We start from the raw sequence: 19,323 nt of genomic DNA, 5'->3' as shown, positions 1-19,323 counted from the left end.
AAAAATAACAAATCTTACACTGACTGCTATGCATGACATTCTAAAGAAAGGCTATTCCTTAGCCAGCAAACACTGGTTGCTGCTGTTCTGGCATAGCCCTCATACCAGTATGCTTTTGCATACAGAATACATGTTCCCATGTCCGTTCCTTTAAAAGCAGTGTCCTGTTGACAGAGATACTTTTATCACACCCACAAAAGTATAGGCAGCACCTTGTCTCCTCTGCTCTCAAATGGGACGGCAGCTCTCAGTCCTTTAAAAACATTTTAGGATCCTGCCAACAAACCAACAATCTGTGAGTTTCAGAGCCAGAAAAGCCTTCTGGTGGACATTTAGAAGTTCTTTAATTGAAACACTGAGACTACAGCCTGGGCAAGCACAGCACATCATAAAGTAACTATTGCTTGGTTTTCCAGGAGGCTTTCATCCACAGGGAGCCCTGTGCTCCTCAGAGATAAAGCTGTGGAGCAAAACCATGTTATTGTAGCAGGTGAGAAATGGCAGCACATCACTTCCAGCTGCCTGGGGTACCTGAGAAGTGTGCCCTGTCCTTCATGACAGCTTTTTATTTGAGCTAAATAAGCTCCTTCTTAAAGGAGGCCTTTAGAAAATCAGTGACCACTGTCTAACCTGTATCAGTTCCCATTCTTCTGTCTTTTTGGCAGTTCTATTTTTAACAATCACTTTTGGACATGAGTTGTCATCTTTTACTTCTGGCAATTTGGAACTATGACTCAAAAAAGTGCAAATGCATAAAAGGTGGTATTTTAAACCCCATTTTATAATAAGACAGATGTGGTCATATACTATCATAGACTAAAGATTAGAAAAATTATTTGTGACATTATTAAAGATATTGGTTTGGCTGCTTCTACAGCATAATACATTGACACTCAAATTAGGACCTGTTGCAACAGACAAGAGGTAATGGTTTTAAATTAAAAGAGAGTAGATTTAGATCAGATGTAAGTAAGAAAATGTTTTACAGTGAGGGTGGTGGAAACATTCAAGGCCAGGATGGATGGGGCTCTGAGCACCCTGATCCAGTTGGAGCTATCCCTGCTCACCACAGGGGACTAGATGACCTTTGAAGTTCCCTTCCAGCCCAAAACAGTTTATGATTCTATAAAGTATACCAAACTTCTTCACATAACTGTTCTAAAACTGGGATACTTCTGTTTAAAGGGTTTTATAATTTCCTCAAATCGCCATGAAAACTGAAAATGGCAACTGATAAGACCTAATTTCTGCTGTAGAAATACTAGTTATTTATTAATTGTTTCAGAAAGGAACTGCTGGATCAACTAATTTCTCAGTCATTACTTACTGGAAGAAACTCATTATTCATGAGGCTTATCATTCAGCAAATTACTTCCATATTTTTTACTTCCCATTCTGCAGCCAGACTGTTGAAAATATTTTGGTTAGGTGGCTTGACAGAGTTCCCAATTGCCCGTCAAAATTTCTTAGAACAGCATCTTTAACTTCTCTAACCATTCTTTCTGGCTACAACCTTAGTGCAAAAAAATATATTTTTAAAAAAATCAAGATCACACTGAATTGAAGAAGAAAAGAATCTCACAAATATCAAAGGATTCAGCCTTTTGATTAGAGAAGGTCATCCCCCTGTTATGACACCTGAAAATTGAAAACTGAATGTAAAATAATTAAATTGTATATATTGCAGGAGAAAAAACAAAACACCATTTCTGTGGGCTATGGCATGATAAAGAAATTCTCTTATACCTTATTCTCTTACATACCTTTTAGTCTATCCTAATTAATTATTGGGTTTCACTATTGCATAGAGGAATCCTATTATCTGAACTCTTACATTTATTTTCTTGTCCTTTCCACAGGAAAGAAAGAAACATCCATCTGTGACTTTTGATCTGGTAAGGAGATGTTTTGTCATTCTTGAGCACTTGGTTGTGTTCTGGGTGAGGAGTTGCAGGGAAGGTTTACATAAATAATCAAATATTCGCATGAACACTTGCCAGTTACAGCAATATTTGTTCACAGCCCAACTTCTTATTTTTTTAAGAAGTATTTCTTTTTATTGTACAATACCAAGTGGGTGGGGGTGGTATTTTCTTTTACAATCACTGTGCAAAACAGTCCAAAGAGACCATTTGTCTGAAAGAATAATTCAAATTAATTAACCAAGTTCCTCTCCCATTTTCTATATCTTTTGTTTTCAGGAATTTTCAGTGATGAGTGCAATAAAAAAGCATAACACACTAAAACAGGAATGGAAATTTTCTTCCCCTTTTACAAATGCCATGGGCATCTTTTATGCAAAAATAAGATCCTGAACATGATAGTACCTTTTACTCCTATACAGGGAGAATCTTTGATTCATATCTTCTTTGGCAAAGAGCCTAAATAAAATATACTTACACAATGCACAAACAGTTAGGGATTTTCCTGTTTCTCTGGGGTTTTCCCCATTTGCGGTATTACTCAACTGTAGCTAGAGGTTATCTGAACAGACACCACCAGCATGCAGCATTCTGAATAGAAGATGTGGTGCCAACTTTTTAGCTAGCACAGCAACTTCTCCTCAGTCTAAGACAATTGTAATATCCCATTGTTCTAACAACTGCAGAGAAGAGAGTGAGATCAGCAGAGGAAGACTTGGATTAGGGGCACAGAGAGTGTTTGCATGAATTAAAATTGCCAAGAAAAAGAAACAAAGATCAAATCTGCTTCCCATTTCCTCTCATATCTCCAGGCACTAAATCAAGTGCAAAATTGTGGAAATTCTTCCCTGGATGTTCTGTCATGAAGGAAAGAGTCTGAGGAAAATTTGGGTTCACAGTCTACCTGTTAGTTCTATTGTACTCATTCATAGAAGAGCTGGTGGCAGCTCTTCCACAACTCTATAAGGAATAGTAAGAAGCCTGAAAATTTCTTAAAATGTGTTCTTTGCTTGAGACCAGGTTGCCAGACATTTAACATTCACTCATTAAGACACCTACATTAGTCAGTGAATGTAGGATCCTGCCTTTTGAGTGATGCTCACTGGCAAAGTTATTAGCTACATTCCTACTTCAGGTTCAGTTGTCAGAGAAGGCAGAGACAAAGGAACATGACCATATTCTGATGTTTCCTTCTATTCCAACAATCTATATTCTTTAACCACCATTAAGTGCAAGCATGGGATTCTATGTAATTTTACAACGCAGGGAAAGGGTAGGTTTGCAATAATTGATGTTCAAATTGTAGCCAAAAGGCCAGTAAAGATGGTTAATCTGAACATGCTATTTTTTGGTTTCCAATTGAGAGGAGATGCTCTGCAAAAATCCATCTTATTCTGCACACAAATACAAAGGATGTCCTAGATCACTGGGTATAGTCCCCTCATAACCACAGGTACCATATAATCTAATCCCTTTCAAAAACTGGCAAAGCATACTTTTAAAATCAGTCAGGCTTTCATGTGCACTGCTGTGAGAGCCAAGGCTATTCCAGAAGACCTGTTCTCTGCTAGCACCAAACCTTTTAATTTCTTACATGACCACAATAGTGGTTGGCTTCTACTGACTTCTGATTGCACTCATTATCTTTTCACTTAAATAGATGCTTTCCACCCTGGAATTTACTTTTCATTTTTCTGCAACCAGTAATGTACCTTTTCTCAGTTTTTTTGTGTAAAAGCCAAGCTCTTTTACTCCTCTCTAATAAACTAGATTTTCCTTCTTACCATCACTCTTCTCAGCACCTTCTTCTAGTTTAATGTATCTGTCCAAATGGAGTGACCAGAACCATCCACAGCTGTGAAAACACTGGGGTTCATTTTGTGCCTTGTAAAGTCACATTGATCTTTGTCTCAGCTGGGAACACCACAACCGTGTCATATCCTCCTCCACAGAGGGGGAGCTGCTTTACCCTGCTGTGTAAACAATCCAGCAGCAGCTTTCCTTTCTTCAGCTGCTCACCCATTCAGCTCACACAGGGAGGAGGCTGGCCCATTAGAGTCCTCAATGATTTCTCATGGCCCCTAGTAAAAAACCTGGCATGCCAGCGTCACCTCAATCACCTCCATAAGGAAAAGTTCTTTGAGCAGTGGACAGCCACAAAGTTATATGCATCTCCAACATTCAAGAACATTGGATGGAAAAAGAAAAGATTCAGAGCTCTAGCTGTATCAAAGGCTCCACAGGCCATCAACAAATCACTGTAATTCCTTTCTGAGACACTCAGCCCCAGAAACTGTCTAGGGATTACTTCATGGAGGGAAATAACTGAGTATGCTTTAGCTTTTTCCAGAGCTATTTTCATAGATAAAGGCCATAATGCCTTTGCAATTTACACGTCCTTGATGATGATGGGGACTGGAACCTCACAGAACTTTTCTCATTATGTTCTTAGAAAGCTCACTGCTGTATTTATCTTACCAAATATATGGAAACAGAATTCTTTACAGTAAAAGAAAGCACAGTGATAACATAATGATTCCTGTCCCACTGAAAGAAGACTTAACTATATCAAGTATTTATACAAAAAATTGGAAGTGGGTGGAAAGGAAAAATAATAGACCTCCAAAACACACTTGGCAAGTGAATTAAATTGTGGTTACATTTACCAAGAACCACAGAAATTGCAATGAAAATTTAGAACTATTAAAAATCTGTAGTTAGTACTGCTGATACAGTGCCCTCAAATGCCTTTTCTCTAAAGGAACATCTGTATTTATTTTGACATCAAGTGTAATTATTCTCATTGCCAAGGTAAAACAATGTTACTAATGACAGTTTTCAATTTTTGGCAAACCACGAGGTTGTTCTTCAGCTTTTACTGACAATGTGGTGATCTGATACATGTGAGCAGCATGCAGGGGGATTAGCTAGGCAGTCATAGAGGGAAACATTTGGACTGTTATCCATGCAGAAAAGAAATAGCCACCCAAACTTTTGGCAAAGCATTATTTTGGACTATTTTAAACTACAAAAACACCTGGATGCTGCTGGATTGTTTTACAGAATGCTTCAGACAAAACATCTGAGTCACGTCTACACAATATCCAGCTCCAGGTCTTTTCTCTGTGTGTTCCAAGTGGAGTGGTGAACATCCCATCACATTAGTGCAGTGCTCAATCTGAAAGAACAATTGCTCCTGAGAAGTGGGATATCAAGCTCAGGCTCAGTACAGTGCTAACAAGGTCATGCACTTTTTGGATGAGAGCTGGCCTGAGCAAGGTAACATCAGGCTGTGTTACTGCTCTGTTGATGGGCTCTGAGCTCATCAGTGAAACAGCCATGAACAAACAGGGAAGACATGATTGTGATTACTGAAGATCATTGGACACTCTCCAGTAAGACTTCACAGGGATCTCAAGCAGAGACTGTTACCAATTGTCTTCGTACCACCTTCCATTTCACCTGTAAATGCAAAGGTACAGACCCTGACTTCCACAACCTGCTCCTTGTCACCAGGCCAACACCTCCAGCACAGCTCAGCAGCACTTCAGGAGTGCAGGAGCACTTGACTTAGACCTTCATCCCCCTTAGATTTTCATCCTTCTGTTTACCTGCCATAGTCAGGTATAACAGGTTTCTGTTTTCCAGGCAGTATGCATTTCCTCCTGCACTGGCTGATGCAGAGGAATCCTGTTCCTACATTTTAACTGCACTGCTCCATATGTTATCAGTACTGGCATATATCTTCTGGCCCTCACAGTAGCCACATGGCTGAATCCTTTTCACAGAGCAGAACAACTGGAAGACTTAGGAGTTAGAATTCTTGGCAGTGATGGGCATTTATCCTATAAGTGAATAGCCAGACAAAACAATGTTGCTTTGAAGTCTCTCAGTTGGGAAGAATATTCCCTGCTTCTAATTTTTAAATTGAATTTTATTTAAAAGTAATGTTTAGATACAAAAAAAGGACCTATATATAAACCACTTGCTTTTAAATTTATTAGACAAAAGGGAGCTGTGACTGTCTGAAATAAAAGCTGCCTGTTCTATTGTATGCTTCAGCTCCAGGACTAGCAGCAGAATTTGCTTGAAGCAACAGTATGTGTTAACTTCTTTCTTTTAGAAATTAAAAGAACCAAACAAAAAAAAAAATTGTCAATCATTTTGATGTCACGTTTCCTACACTATTAACACAAGTTGTTAACAAAACAGAATAGCATACAATAGACACAGTAAAATTAAAATGTACTTTGACTGCCATACTGACTGCTGGTATAAATCAGCACCATCCCATACACAGACTGTCAAAAATTTCAGACCACTCAGCTACATGAAAGGAGAACTAATATACCAAATCAGCACTTCTACTATAACAATGAGACAGGGACACTCTGACAGAGCATTAATTATTTCAATTACTTTCTGGAGATCTCACACAGGGATGAGATCAATGGAATCAAAGAAATGTAGGGTGGAAGAGGTTTCTGAAGGTCACCAAGTCCAGCCTCCTGTTAGAAGCAGTACTGTCACCACCACCAGATCAAGTCAGCAATTATTTTGGTCGTCTCTTGAAAAACTAGAGGACACAGATTCCACATGCCCTCCAGACAACCTTGAGGGTTGCTCTGAGGTTAGGATGTTATAATGATCTTTGCAGCACAAAACAGGCTACAAGAAAAAAGCTCCCTCAGCAACACTGACAGAACTGAGACTAGCAGTCTCAGAGGTGACTGGAATCAGTGGGCTGTAAGATTGCCATAGAAAAGAACAGAGAAGGAAGAAAAAAATAGCAAGAGTTCAAGTGAAGATTATGAGAAGATACTCTCCAGTACAGAATTGCTCCTCCTGCTGCTGGAGACAGTAATAATTCTTTCATTTGGAAATATGCATTTTTATTTCTGCCTGCAGATACTTTTCTATTCCAGTTACTATCTTCTCAGCTATCCTAACACTATTGCTCAGCAAAAAGAGGGGACATACTGCAGGCCTTGTTTTCCAGTGTTCTGGCATACACAGCAAAGCTCTCACTGTTTTGCTCTAGGCAACTATCCTTTTAATATATGTCTAGAGTCAGTCCCAGGAGCAGCACTCAGTGCTCAGCTGTACACTGTCAAATTTATAAATGAAAAATGCCCCACTGCTTGGATCCAGAAATTGTGGAAGAGTTTGGTTGGGTGAGACACATTCTACTGATTTGGATGAACCTTGAATCTGATGCAAGTGGGGATACATTATTTTGCCTATTGTGGTGGGTTGCCCCTGGCTGGATGCCAGGTGCCCACCATAGTGACAGTGCCTCTATCACTGCCTTCCACCACTGGACAGGGAATAAAGAACATAACAAAAGCCTCCTGGTTTGAGATAAAGACAAGGAGAGATCATCCAGCAGTTGCCATCACAGGCAAAACACATTCAGCTTGGGGGAAATTAGTTTAATTTATTCCAAATTAAAATCAAAGTAAGTTAATGAGAAAATAAGGAACAAACCTTAAAGCACCTTCCTTCCACCCCTCCCTTCTTCACAGACTCAACTTCACTCCTCATTTGTCCACCTCCTTTCCCTCAGCAGTTCAGGGGAGCACGGAAGGGCAGCTGCAGCCAGTTCATCACACATCGCATCATCATTGTCTCTGCCACTCCTTCCTTCTCAGGGAGAAGACTCCTTATGCTATTCCTCCTTCCCCTGCTCCTGTAAGGGGTCCTTCCCACAGGAGAGAGACCTTCACAAACTTCTCCAAAATGCATCCTACCCATGGGCTGAAGTTCTTAATGAACTTTTCCAGAGTGGATCCCTTCCACAGGGTGCTGTCCTTCAGGAAGAGACTGCTCCAGTGCAGGTCCCCACAGGGTGACAGAGCCTGCCACCAAACCTGCTGCAGTGGGGCTCCTCTATCCACAGGCCACAGGTCCTGCCAGGGCCTGCTCCAGTATGAGCTCCCCACAGGGTCCCAATCTCCTTAAGGCATCCACCTTCTCCATCAGGGGATAAAGAATGCTGATATCCCAGAGGGTACCATCATCACTGATGGTCGAGAGCAGTGGTGGGTCTGTCTTGGAGCTGGCTGGCAGCTTCTTACAGAAGCCACCCCAGTCCAGCTACCAAAACTTCACCAAGCCAACACACCTATGCAAACATCAGCTTTGCCCATGAGAAAAGGGTCACAAAACTCCCAAGTAAGGCAATTGCTCCATGAGAATTTTGCATTAGTGGGTAGTGAAATAAAGCAAAAGTTTTCAGCCATTTTCCAAAGGATTAAGTCAGCCAAACCTAAAAGAGGGCTTAGGTACTTGAAATATAATTTAAGCAAACTGTGGTAACCTCAGCTCAGGACCATGATCTATAATAACCAATGAAATGTCACACAACACTGGGACACTTAAGCTTATTAAACACCTCCTTTTCTGATCTGAAATAGCCCTGGATGCACGCAATTTGGTGTTTAGTTTGTGACCAGAACAACACTGGAATGACCTCTAGTTCATGTCAGGGATAGCAGACACTCATAGTGAGACACATCCACATCACCCAGCATAGCACATGGCTGGAGTTTTAATAGTAACAGGGTAAAACTAGCAAAGCTCAAGCTTCCTTCAAACTGTAAATAATAGAAGAGGAAAACAGAATATGGGCATTTTGCACCTTTTATACTCCAGCTTTCAAGTTCTTATCTCAAGGGACCACCAGGTTCAACATCCTCCTTAAACTGAAGAAGTTCTGAGCTGCCTGTTTGCCACACAGCCTAATAAATGAGAGGGTTTCCCAGGCCTCCTGTCAAAGCAGTCAGAGTGAACAGAGGGGAAACAGAAGAATGCTGGTCTGAGAGAAGGACAGGGAAGGCACAGTGAAAATTTTAAGCTGAGTTTTTTGAGTGCTTTCAGCATTCACATAGGAGATCTGTTTCCTACTTACATTTTATCCTAAGCAGTGACCAGAAAACAAACCAGAAACTGAAACTTTGAAACAGCAGCTCTCAGCAGCTGCTCTGCAAGAGAACATCTTTATGGAAGAGAGTTTCCACAAAGAAAATTTCACTCATAACTCAGGTTTGTGGGTTCTAGAGAGTGTAGATCAGACTAACTGGGTGCTAGGCTCTTTCCCTTGCCTTTCCTGATGCAGCACCATGCTGAGTATGCAAGTTTCTCATACTGCCCTGACAAGACTCTAATGCTTTCTCAGGATCTCCACTCCATCTGTATTTAATAACCTAAAACCACAGGAACACAGCAGCATCACAAAATGGGTGAATGTTGTAGGCACTACCCTGAAATGTGCAGGAACTTAAAAATAAAAAATAATTTTCTAGCCCTGCCATCATGGATCACAAACTCATAGTAAAATTTAGAATAACATAGCACACTTTGCAAACATTTCCTATAACAATTCCAAGACTTTGGAGGTCACATTTCAGGGTTGAAACTCCCTTCAAAGCAGGAGCACATGTTTCTGGGTTTTGCAGCTCTGATTAAAATGATGTTTCTCCCTCTTCTCCTTAAACAGAATAAAATTTGAAATTTAAATAATCATGGAACTATCCCTGATTATATCTCTTCCAGATGAGAAGTGATTTTTAATGCTGACTTTGGTTTTATTCTAGCCTTAGCTGGTTATGTTGTGTAAGGATGTAAGGCCATACAAATGATCCCATAGGACGTGGTAGAAGCCATGGTAGTCTCAGATGATTGTATTCTGCATTCCTGCCTGAGCCACAGCTTCAGTTAAGAAACTGCCTCTATTAAAGACACTGCTAAGCAAGCCTGATTGGCTCTAAAAGTGCTTGCTTGAGTTACAGAAACATCCTAGCCACAACAAAATGAGGGAAATCTTACTACGTTAAATTCTTTTCAGCTGTATTCTTGAAAATTTTTAGAGAAAATTTTTTCCTGGCTATTCATATTTGTATTATTATGATGTCTGAAAGTCTGAATCCTGCATCAGAAATCCTATACCAGAATCCCTAAATGCATGCCTATGCTCTCCTATCAAGAGCAAGGAATACCAAAAACACCTTTCCCTGAAAGAATTAGCTGTGTGAGTACATAAGAAATTTAAAACTTTCAAGATTTACTGTGTAAAGAAACCCTACTGAAAATATCTAGTGTGTATTGTAGCTGAAACATTTGTGGTTTGAGAAAATTGACAGAGAAGCTAGTTATATATAATTTTGGAAAATTTAAAGAAAAATAAATCATATCCAACACAAATTCATTATTTGAAATGTCATTACATATGTCTGTTTCTCAAAATTTTTACTAATCATAATTTAATGGGGTTAATCATAATTTTGTGGGGGTATGGGGAAGGGGGAAAATCCCTGTAATAATCACATAGTTTACCTTTTTATAATGTATCATCCTTGTTCTGTAGTTGCTAAATTTAGCACAGGGCAATTAAAGGAGGCAGAGGTCCAAGAGAAGGGCTTCTAAAGAAGCAGAATCCTACTAATTTTACAAAAGCTAAATAAACCCATCAGTGTTCACTACTTTCATATGCTGTTTTACACTCTGCCTCATTTTTAATGATAGCACTTACTGCAAGCCATCTATGCCATACATTTGCTTGAAAATTATATGTGATTTTTAACCTCTAAGTGGAAGAGAAAATAAGCTACAAAGGCAGACTGAATGGTAACACAGATCTGACCATGCTCTTAAAATTATTCTGTTGTATCACATATAATATGTTGAAAATGAGGGGAGGAACCCCAAAGAACAGATATTACTTATCAAAACTGAGCATGAAGCATCACACTATAATGGTAACTGCAATTGTGAAAATTTTCACAAAGATATCAAAATACTAAAAGCAGTGGAGAAAAAACACTATAGTCATAGAAAAAAGAACAGCATGTCAGGGAGATGAGGAAGTGGGAAAAAGATGAAAGAAATTTGCATATGTTGGGATAAAAGGGAAAAATAAAACTGGGCACAGTGAAAAATCTTAACTGCAATAAATTCTAATTCCTCAAAGTTTTTCCAAGAAAAGACAATGAATGTACATCTAGTACCGTACAGTGTTGTTTATGTGATTCGTACTCTCTGAAAATATGCAGACAAGTAGAGGCAATAGCAAGACAAACAGTTTTCCAGAAATTATTGAAATTCACCACACTTATTCAAAGCAACTATGTTGAAACATTTCCTTGCAAGAGGAAGACCCACAGGTAATTTGCAAATTAAAACTTTAGCTCTCTTCATTTTTGCTTAGACACTTCCTGAATGAGGTTGCATATCCCATACAGTTTTCATGGTGAGTCCTATATTTTGCATGCTGGAAGAACAAGACATGCCATAGAGCAAAACAGGTCTTTGGCTCTGCTGACTGTTCCAAAGGATTAAGTCAAATATTATTTGAAGGACCATCTGTAGATCCCACAAAAGAGAATGAATGAATGAAAGCAGAGATACTTGTCTTAGAAAAAAACTCAGTATGTCATCTACTCTACATTTCTGCCTTAGGAAGAAAGACCTTTATCTGAGAAATATGTGAGCTACATTAGACATATCTCAGCTATATTTTCTTAGTGTGTGTGTGGAGATCTCTATAAGCTCCACAGGCAATCCATCCCAGTGCTCAGCATCACTTGTTACTGTGATTTTCCAGTCTGTTCATAACCTTAGAAAATTCTGACCCACTGAATTCCTATGGTTGTGAATGCAGGGGTAATGCTGTGATATGTCTGTACCACTACTGAGTATACATTAATTTATTGGTTCTGTGATCATTCCCAGAAAAGTAGTTCAGAGTTGGTCTGAAATTTCCTCAGCAAGACACTGCAGTTCGGGGCATACTTTCTGGTTTGTGTTTTTAAGATGGCAAATAATTTCCTGGTTTTCAAAAACTAGCCAATAAATGTTAACAAAATCAGGAAAAAATTTTAAGGAAATATATTTTTCTGGCAGAATGAATACATCTGTAATAGGTTGGTATATAAATCTTAGGGACCTCTCTCGGGAATAATGGTAACAAAACTCATAGAATTTCAAATGTGGGATCCTGGTTTGAACAACCACCAAGCCACAACACAGCACACAAAAGTGCAATTAAACTATTCCTAGACCTCACTGCAAGAATTCCAGCTAGGTCACACCACGTGGTGCCGTTAAAGTTATTACCACTCCTAGAAAACCTGTCCCACCCAGATTTCATCAAATTACAGGTAGTTTTCCAACTGCAAAGCAGTCAGATGTCTGTGGAAAGCACCTACTTCCAAGTCTCAATACCCTCACTACTTAGTTTTGTGTCCAAATGGAGCTGAAGGACAGATCAGATCCCTAAGATTAGGGATGAGAAAGATTTGTAAGCTAAAATTCACAGCCAATAATAAAGGCATCTTCTGCTTAGCTTGCTTATATATCCCCTTTTGGGTTTATCAAAAATGTGTCTCCTGCTATTTGCAGGAGATTATATACCGATTGCACATAAGTGATGCTGATGTCTCGTGGTGAAGCTTCTAACACTGCCTTGTGTTTCAGTTCCAAGACATTTTGTAAGGTCCAGTTCCAACACCTTTTAAGTCTATGCCCTCAACTTCCATGACTTCTTGTATTCTGTGCTTGCTATTCCAGTCTCTTTCCAGACCTTGCAACCTTCTTCTGGAGTTCCTGAGAAAGAGAGAAGGGGAAAAGTACAAAAGCTACCATTGCATTTTTTGCCAGTTCTGAATTGCAGAGCTTTCTCCATCTCCACCTCTCTTATGAGAGCTGCTGGTACATGCTGTAACACTGAGGTACACTGCACTAAGTGAAGTCCCTGTTTGTGCCTGTCACTGGCTGTTTCCTTCTCAAGGGGAGAGGAAACGTGACAGCACCTAACCAGTGGCAAAGGACACAACATGAAACTGTCTTATATCATTGCCAAGATATTTTGACCCAAAGAGCAAATGTGAAACACAGCCCAAGAGATAAGCCACCCAAATGTGCTAAATTGCAGCTCTTCCAAGCACCAGCAGGGAAGACAAGGAAAGATTCCTAAGCACATGGGTTAATATCACTCTAATACAATGACTCAATATGATTGAGCCCCTGAAGTTTTAACTAACGAGTACTTGACTTATAATTATAGTATTCAAAGCAGTTAATGAAAACATATAATTAAGACACACCACACAGGAAGGTCAGAACGCTTTTGTACTTGTGAAAACCAGAGAAATGAAATAACTTGAAGAGAGCCGCACAAGTGATTCGATGACAGGCAGAGAAGTAGACCCCAGGCTCTCTGTCTAGGGAATGCTCTCATGGATTGTGCTGCAGCTCAGCAAATATTAGCAAAGGATATGTTTATATTTTTATACATCTCCTTCAGTCATCAGATATATCAATGCATTTACAAAAAAGTCTGTGTTGAACTGTACTCCTATGATGAGATTTCATGTACCTCTCTCACTCACCCTGAGGATGTCAGGTCTCTGATCAGTCTCTTTAGACATTTGCCATGTCTAAAATTATGTTTTCAATCAGATTTTAGAGGACAACTGAATTACGCCACTCACATTGTCATATCCATTTTCTAGAGACTTGGGATCACTTTTAAAATATTAACTGTTTAATAATGAACAAAGAATAGCAATTTATGTCAGCTGACTTTGTGGACTAAGGGCTATATTATATCACTGATTTTTCAGTGCGTAGTATTGAGCAAAAATGGATTGATCCATAGTATAAATATCCATTAAAGAAACACCACGTATTTTGATTATGAATAGCAGGAACAAGAAGCAGTTATATGTCAAGGATTTGCTGCCAATAACCTTTATAATTAGAGGGAAATCCCAGATTCAGTTTAGTGTTTCCTTCTTTATCCATAGCCTTTGGAAACATTACTGCATTAAATGGCAGACAATACAAATAATATTTCGTAGTGTTCTGGGGAGTGTTTTTTAAATGTAGTACTCTTCATCTTTACCAGCTGTTGAATCAAATTTGGCATAAGCCTATTTCTTTGTGTACAGCCTGCAAACAATGTGGATTGTAAAATGAGTAGGGCACAAACCCAATTCCAATCGCAGGCTGGGATTCCCCTGTGCTTTTACAAGGAAACTTGGTTGATAACTGTGTTTCCTATTGGGTGGGGCATGGAGACCATGCCCATAACACTTAATCTTTGAATACTAGAATATCACGTGAACTATAAAGCCAAGCTATTACAATAAGGAAGAAGAAATAAATCATAACAAGTAATAAAAGTTTAGTTGTTCATTTGCCATCATTCAACCCACAGCTGTATGTTTTTCATACTGTTTAAAATGTTATATAATACTGGCATAAACATCCAGTGTTCTTTTATTTTCCTTTCCTGTACTGAACAGAGGCACAGTTTGTGTTACAGTAATGAAACCCAAATATTGCCTTACACAAGGTAATGTAAGGATATCTTGCTGGATACCCATGTTAAACTAAGAATAATTCCTAAAGTTGAGATAACAGTTCAGTGCAGATGTTTTGCAAGTCATATGCCTCAAAATAGTTATGTCACCATTTGCCTCGTAAGTAGCAACCAGTGCTTTACTCAGATAAGAAGTACCCATGGAGGTCAAAACTGCTCACAAATATCTAGTGGACAAAGCCACACTAAAATCTAGTCTACTGGTCAGACTCAACAGTTTCAGTTATTAAACCTTCTAAAAAACTTCTGACAATACCATAGTTTGAAAAACACAGAAAAATGCAAATTATTGCTTTTCATATTCCTTGCCTTACAAAGAACCACACAGCTTCAAGTTTGAATGCAGAAGAGAAATTTACTGTAAAAACTTCTGGGAAAACTTCATAAGAAAAAAAAATTTCTGTAATATTCACTTGTAACAACAGCAGCTGCAGAAATCTCTGATAGTTTTAAAATGACAATATCTCATTATCACATTAAGGAAATTGCTAGAAATAAGTAATTGATTCTCTACTTTTTGATCTGATGTGCTATAGCAGAAGGGAGCACACACAGATTTCACACAGACAAAGGCAAACTGTAACCCCTGACTAGTGCCCCTAAGAAGAACACACCATGGGGAAGACTGACTGCTCCCTTTTAGAATAACTCATGAGATGGATTGAGCCCACAAATCATGGTCAGTGATGCAGAGAAATGGAAGTTAATTTCAAAGGAGAAATAAGTTTCCTTCATTAAGTTAGTCATGAGATTCTAAAGTTCATGTAGCTAAAGTGCTTTGCACTAGATTGAAAATGCTATGCTGGCAGTAATTTATCCTGATGAGATCATTGTTGTTCCCTCAGAGAAAACATTTTTGTCTTAAAAAGTCATTAATGCATTCAAGATTCTACCGAATGCAACCAGCAGAAACATCACATCCAGACCATTAACTGAATCCTGTCCCTAATATCACAAATGATTGATTGATTGATTCTGCTATACTGGAAACAATGTATTTCCCCTGTAAATAAGAAAAATAAAACACACCTTTCTCAGTTAATCATTCTTTAGTATTGGAAAAGTGTAAGACACACTCTTGAAGGTAGAGAAAGGGATCCAGTTTGCCAAACCTTAGGGCTGTGTCTAGAGGCAATTAGTGAATCAGTCTTCATAACACACATACCTAAGGTTTGACAAAGATACCCTTTAGGGCCCCCAGAGGTAAATCCTATCCCCTAGACTGAAACCCATCAAAAAAAGGTTGATATTGATTTTTACATGCTGAGTCTGATAGTCCTACACTCTTTGGAGGAATAAATTAGAATGACAAATCATTTCTATTTCTAACTCTCATTGCAGCAGACCAAGGAGCATAAATTATTTAAAATGCATGTGTATTTGCACTCATGAATATAAGTTCATAAAAATTCTTGAAAAGTATTTGGGTACATCTAGAGATTAATCTCTTATGGCTATATTTTATTATTCTAAAAACATCTAAGTAGATAAAGACTACAGAACTTGCATACAGAAACATAAACTATAGTACATGAATATTTAAATACAGAGAGGGCTTTTTTTTTTGCTCAATCTAGTATTTTATAAGGATCTTTATTCCTGATGTTTTTCTAGGATACATATATTAAATATAAAATAAGTTACTTCAACATGAACTGACTTAATATCTGGGAGTACCACCACATTTAAACAATCATTAGAATGTCTCACTGGTTGTCCTAAGTACTGAAATCTTCAAGCAGTTTATACAGACAGCCAAGTTCTTTCATAGTATCAATTTCACTTCTCTGTAGGTAGCACACAGTTATCATCCTCCACTAAGACTGAAAGTCAGATTGCCTATTATTTAATTCCTTTTTGTTTTAACTGATCTTTCAATGTATGCTAAGTTTACAATTTCAGAATGCCAAGAGCAGACTATCTCCATACTGCCCCTTTGCGGGGATATTTGGAATTGTACAAACCCAAAGCTATTAAAGACGGTGTGGTTCACACCCCTTCATGCACATACAGAAGTCATTAAATTTAATACTGGTTACATTCAAACCACAAAATGGAGAACATGTTTTACTCTTTCTCATGCTTAATTCATTTATTCACAGCAAATTCAGTGTTTCATATGTTCCTAACATAATTAGCAATTTCTGAAACCTCTCATTCCTCCCTCTCACATCTCTTTGGCACCACTGCTGTTGTAAAAACTGACTCTGGAAAAGTAATGAATATTAACAAAATCTTTTTTTTCAAATACAAAAGACAGATTTTAAACTAACAGCAGCAGTTGCAAACAGACAAAGCTGAATTTTTCTACCCCCTTTCAGAGTAATTTTTGCCACTTTGGATATTTAATTCAGAATGACAGGAATATAAAGTGAATGTTCAGGACAGCTGAAATATTTTTCCCTTTTTTCTTTCTTGCTTTTCCTACAATTATTTTGGTAGCCTATAACTACTATATTAATAGACAGCAAATTGGAACAAGTAAGAGATTACCTGAGAACAAGAAAGTCCACATTCTTCAATCCTGGGAATAATCTGACAATCAGCATTCCAAAACAGAATTATTAGAAGAATCTGAACATAAGAACTTATCATTCTAAATTAAAAAAAAAAAATTACAAAAAGCAAAACCTCAGAAGTAACCTTCAACTCTGACAATTCTCCTTCTCGTGCCAAAACTTTAGTATGAATTTTAGTCCCTCCCACAGCACCTCTGAGCTCCTCCCTCTAAAACTTTCCAAAGACAGAAAATTGCTACTTCTGGGAAACATAAAGCATGCTCAACTCATTTCGTATGTTCCAAATTGAAAAATAGGAAACAGTGATTTCTGAAAATCACAGTAAAAACCTCTTCCTTCTGGTTTTCATCACAACAGCATTAGATCAGTTTCAACAGATTTCTTTTCTGTAAATTCCATATATAAATAGGAATTTTGTTTCTAGAGTGATGTACCAGACAGGTTCATGGGTATTCAAATGCAGTCTTATTTTTCTGGTTTTTTAGTGCTTTCAATGAGAAGAAAACCAGCTTTGCCAAAGTGGGTGGTCTTGGAAGATTAATTTCCTCTTTTTCATCAGCAGGAACACCAGATTCTTTCACCCTAGAAATCTGAGCCTTGGAGTTTTTTCTGCTATTATCTAATTGTATCAGTAGCAGCACCTTGTCCTATAGCCCATCTCCAGCTTTGGAAATAGGCATGTTTTTTCAAAGCTCAACACACCAACTCTGAGAGCAGGGCAGGAGTGAGTCACAATACCTCAATACCTGTTAGCATAACAGGATGCCCAGGACTGCCTCTCTGGGTGCTGTGTTTCACACAGTCCCGCTGCCCTTTGTAAGGAACATGTCAAAAACACACTCTCTGGTTGGTGTGGAGACCACATGTGACATGCCTAAGGGAGTTTTCCTCCACAGAGAGGGCTTGCTCACCACTGACAGACATCATTCAGTAGGACAGATCCAGGGCCCAAGTACTCAGTGCTCTTACCAAACCTTTTACATCAGTTACAGTGGGGAATATACAACTAACAGCATCGCCTAGGATCTGGCTTTATACATAAAATACAATGTCTACTCAGCCAGTGTATCTATTGCACTTGTATTTTAGATACCTCATGTGAGTCCAGTTTGCCAATTTTCCAAGAAGACTTTATTTTATAGATAAGCACCATCAATCACCATACTGAATAAAATGTAATTTAAATGTTTTGGTTGAAAAACAACAATTAAATTTTGTCATCTTATAGAAGCTTGGACATTAAGGAGTTAATTTGTCGCTATGCCTCAAACTCTGATGCTGATGGCCACTCGAGCAGGCAAGTTAGAGCAGGTGGTGGCTGGAAAGGGGGGCCCTGTGGCGGTAGGGCAGCACCTTTCTGGGGCCCACTTCCCTTTTCTGGTCCATGGTGACCACATAAAGCACAGAGGGGATGACAAGGAGTCAGGAGCTATTGAGAAAGGGTCAATCCAGAGGAAGTGGATTGAGACCACCTAAATACCCTCAAAGCCCCCAGCCCATTACCAAATCATGGGCATCAATGAATCCTGACTAGTCATAGAAATGGGATGTGACACATCTATGCACAAAAATACTGAAGATCAAAAACCTGCCCAGTCCACTCTCCTGTGCCTAAGAGGACGAGAGGATGCTTAGAAGAAATAACAAAGTTAAATATCCTACTTCCATGGATTATTTTAACATGCATGCTGACAAATTGCAATGACCTGGATCTTACAGATTTACTGAGCCAAAAGCCACGTGCACATCACTGATTTTAACAGCTGCTTCTGGAACTCTCTTAAATGTATTTGTAAAACAACTCCTTTTATCTATTTATCCTTTCAGTTTTCAAATCTCCTTGGAGCTATGAACTTTACAATTAACCTGTTTATTTTCTTTGTTTGGATTTTAAAACCGCTTCCAAATAGTTCAGTTGGATTCCCCCTTGTTGCTTTAAAAATACAGAATACCCATTTCCATCTCACCTTTGCAAAATAGTCACAGCTTTTTACTATATCCTTTTGTAAGATGAAGGTCCTGCAGACAACATTCAGGAGTGACCTATTCAAGGTTGTTTTACTCTCTAGCAAATGTCATTTTGAGTCTCCTTAGTGCATCATTTACCTCCAATTTCCACAGAAATTAATGGTGTGACTTGCCTTAAGAAATTTTATTCTCTTACTGTTTCTGGTATTTCTTAGGGCACCTCTGTCACATTCTGTATAAAGCTGATCAAAGCACGGATCTAACAATGTACTCTTTCTATGCAGGAATTGTGTTTCAGTCAAGAGAGTTTCTGTGTGGACTCAAGCTGTTAAGTTCAACAGGCAACAATTTTATTGTTATTTGCTTCACTTGAACTTTTTTTTTTAAAATCATGTCTAAACTAGCTACTTTACTGTTCCTGCATGATTTGTATCCTGGAATTACTGTGTTCATCCACTGTTTATATTACATCAGGTTTCAGAACCCCCATTAAGATTCTCACTAAAAGCTGGGCAGTATAATTGACCCATGC

The 19,323-nt window shown here is 38.5% G+C and overlaps 1 protein-coding gene across 1 annotated transcript in view; it reads right to left on the bottom strand.

Annotated features, from left to right (window-relative positions):
* IL17REL (interleukin 17 receptor E like) overlaps positions 1-16,941 on the bottom strand; it is a 44,338-nt gene extending 27,397 nt beyond the window's left edge. The window contains exon 1 of the mRNA XM_063155932.1: positions 16,798-16,941. Coding sequence (XP_063012002.1) covers positions 16,798-16,899 — 102 coding nt within the window. The 5' untranslated portion in view covers positions 16,900-16,941. The remainder of the gene's footprint in view (positions 1-16,797) is intronic.
* Positions 16,942-19,323: the final 2,382 nt, after the last annotated feature.

Source organism: Melospiza melodia, chromosome 4 (genome assembly GCF_035770615.1).
Source record: "Melospiza melodia melodia isolate bMelMel2 chromosome 4, bMelMel2.pri, whole genome shotgun sequence".
Taxonomy (NCBI): Eukaryota; Metazoa; Chordata; class Aves; order Passeriformes; family Passerellidae; genus Melospiza; species Melospiza melodia.
The sequence above is the reverse complement of the archived record's forward strand: the minus strand, read 5'-3'. Positions and strand labels throughout refer to the sequence as shown.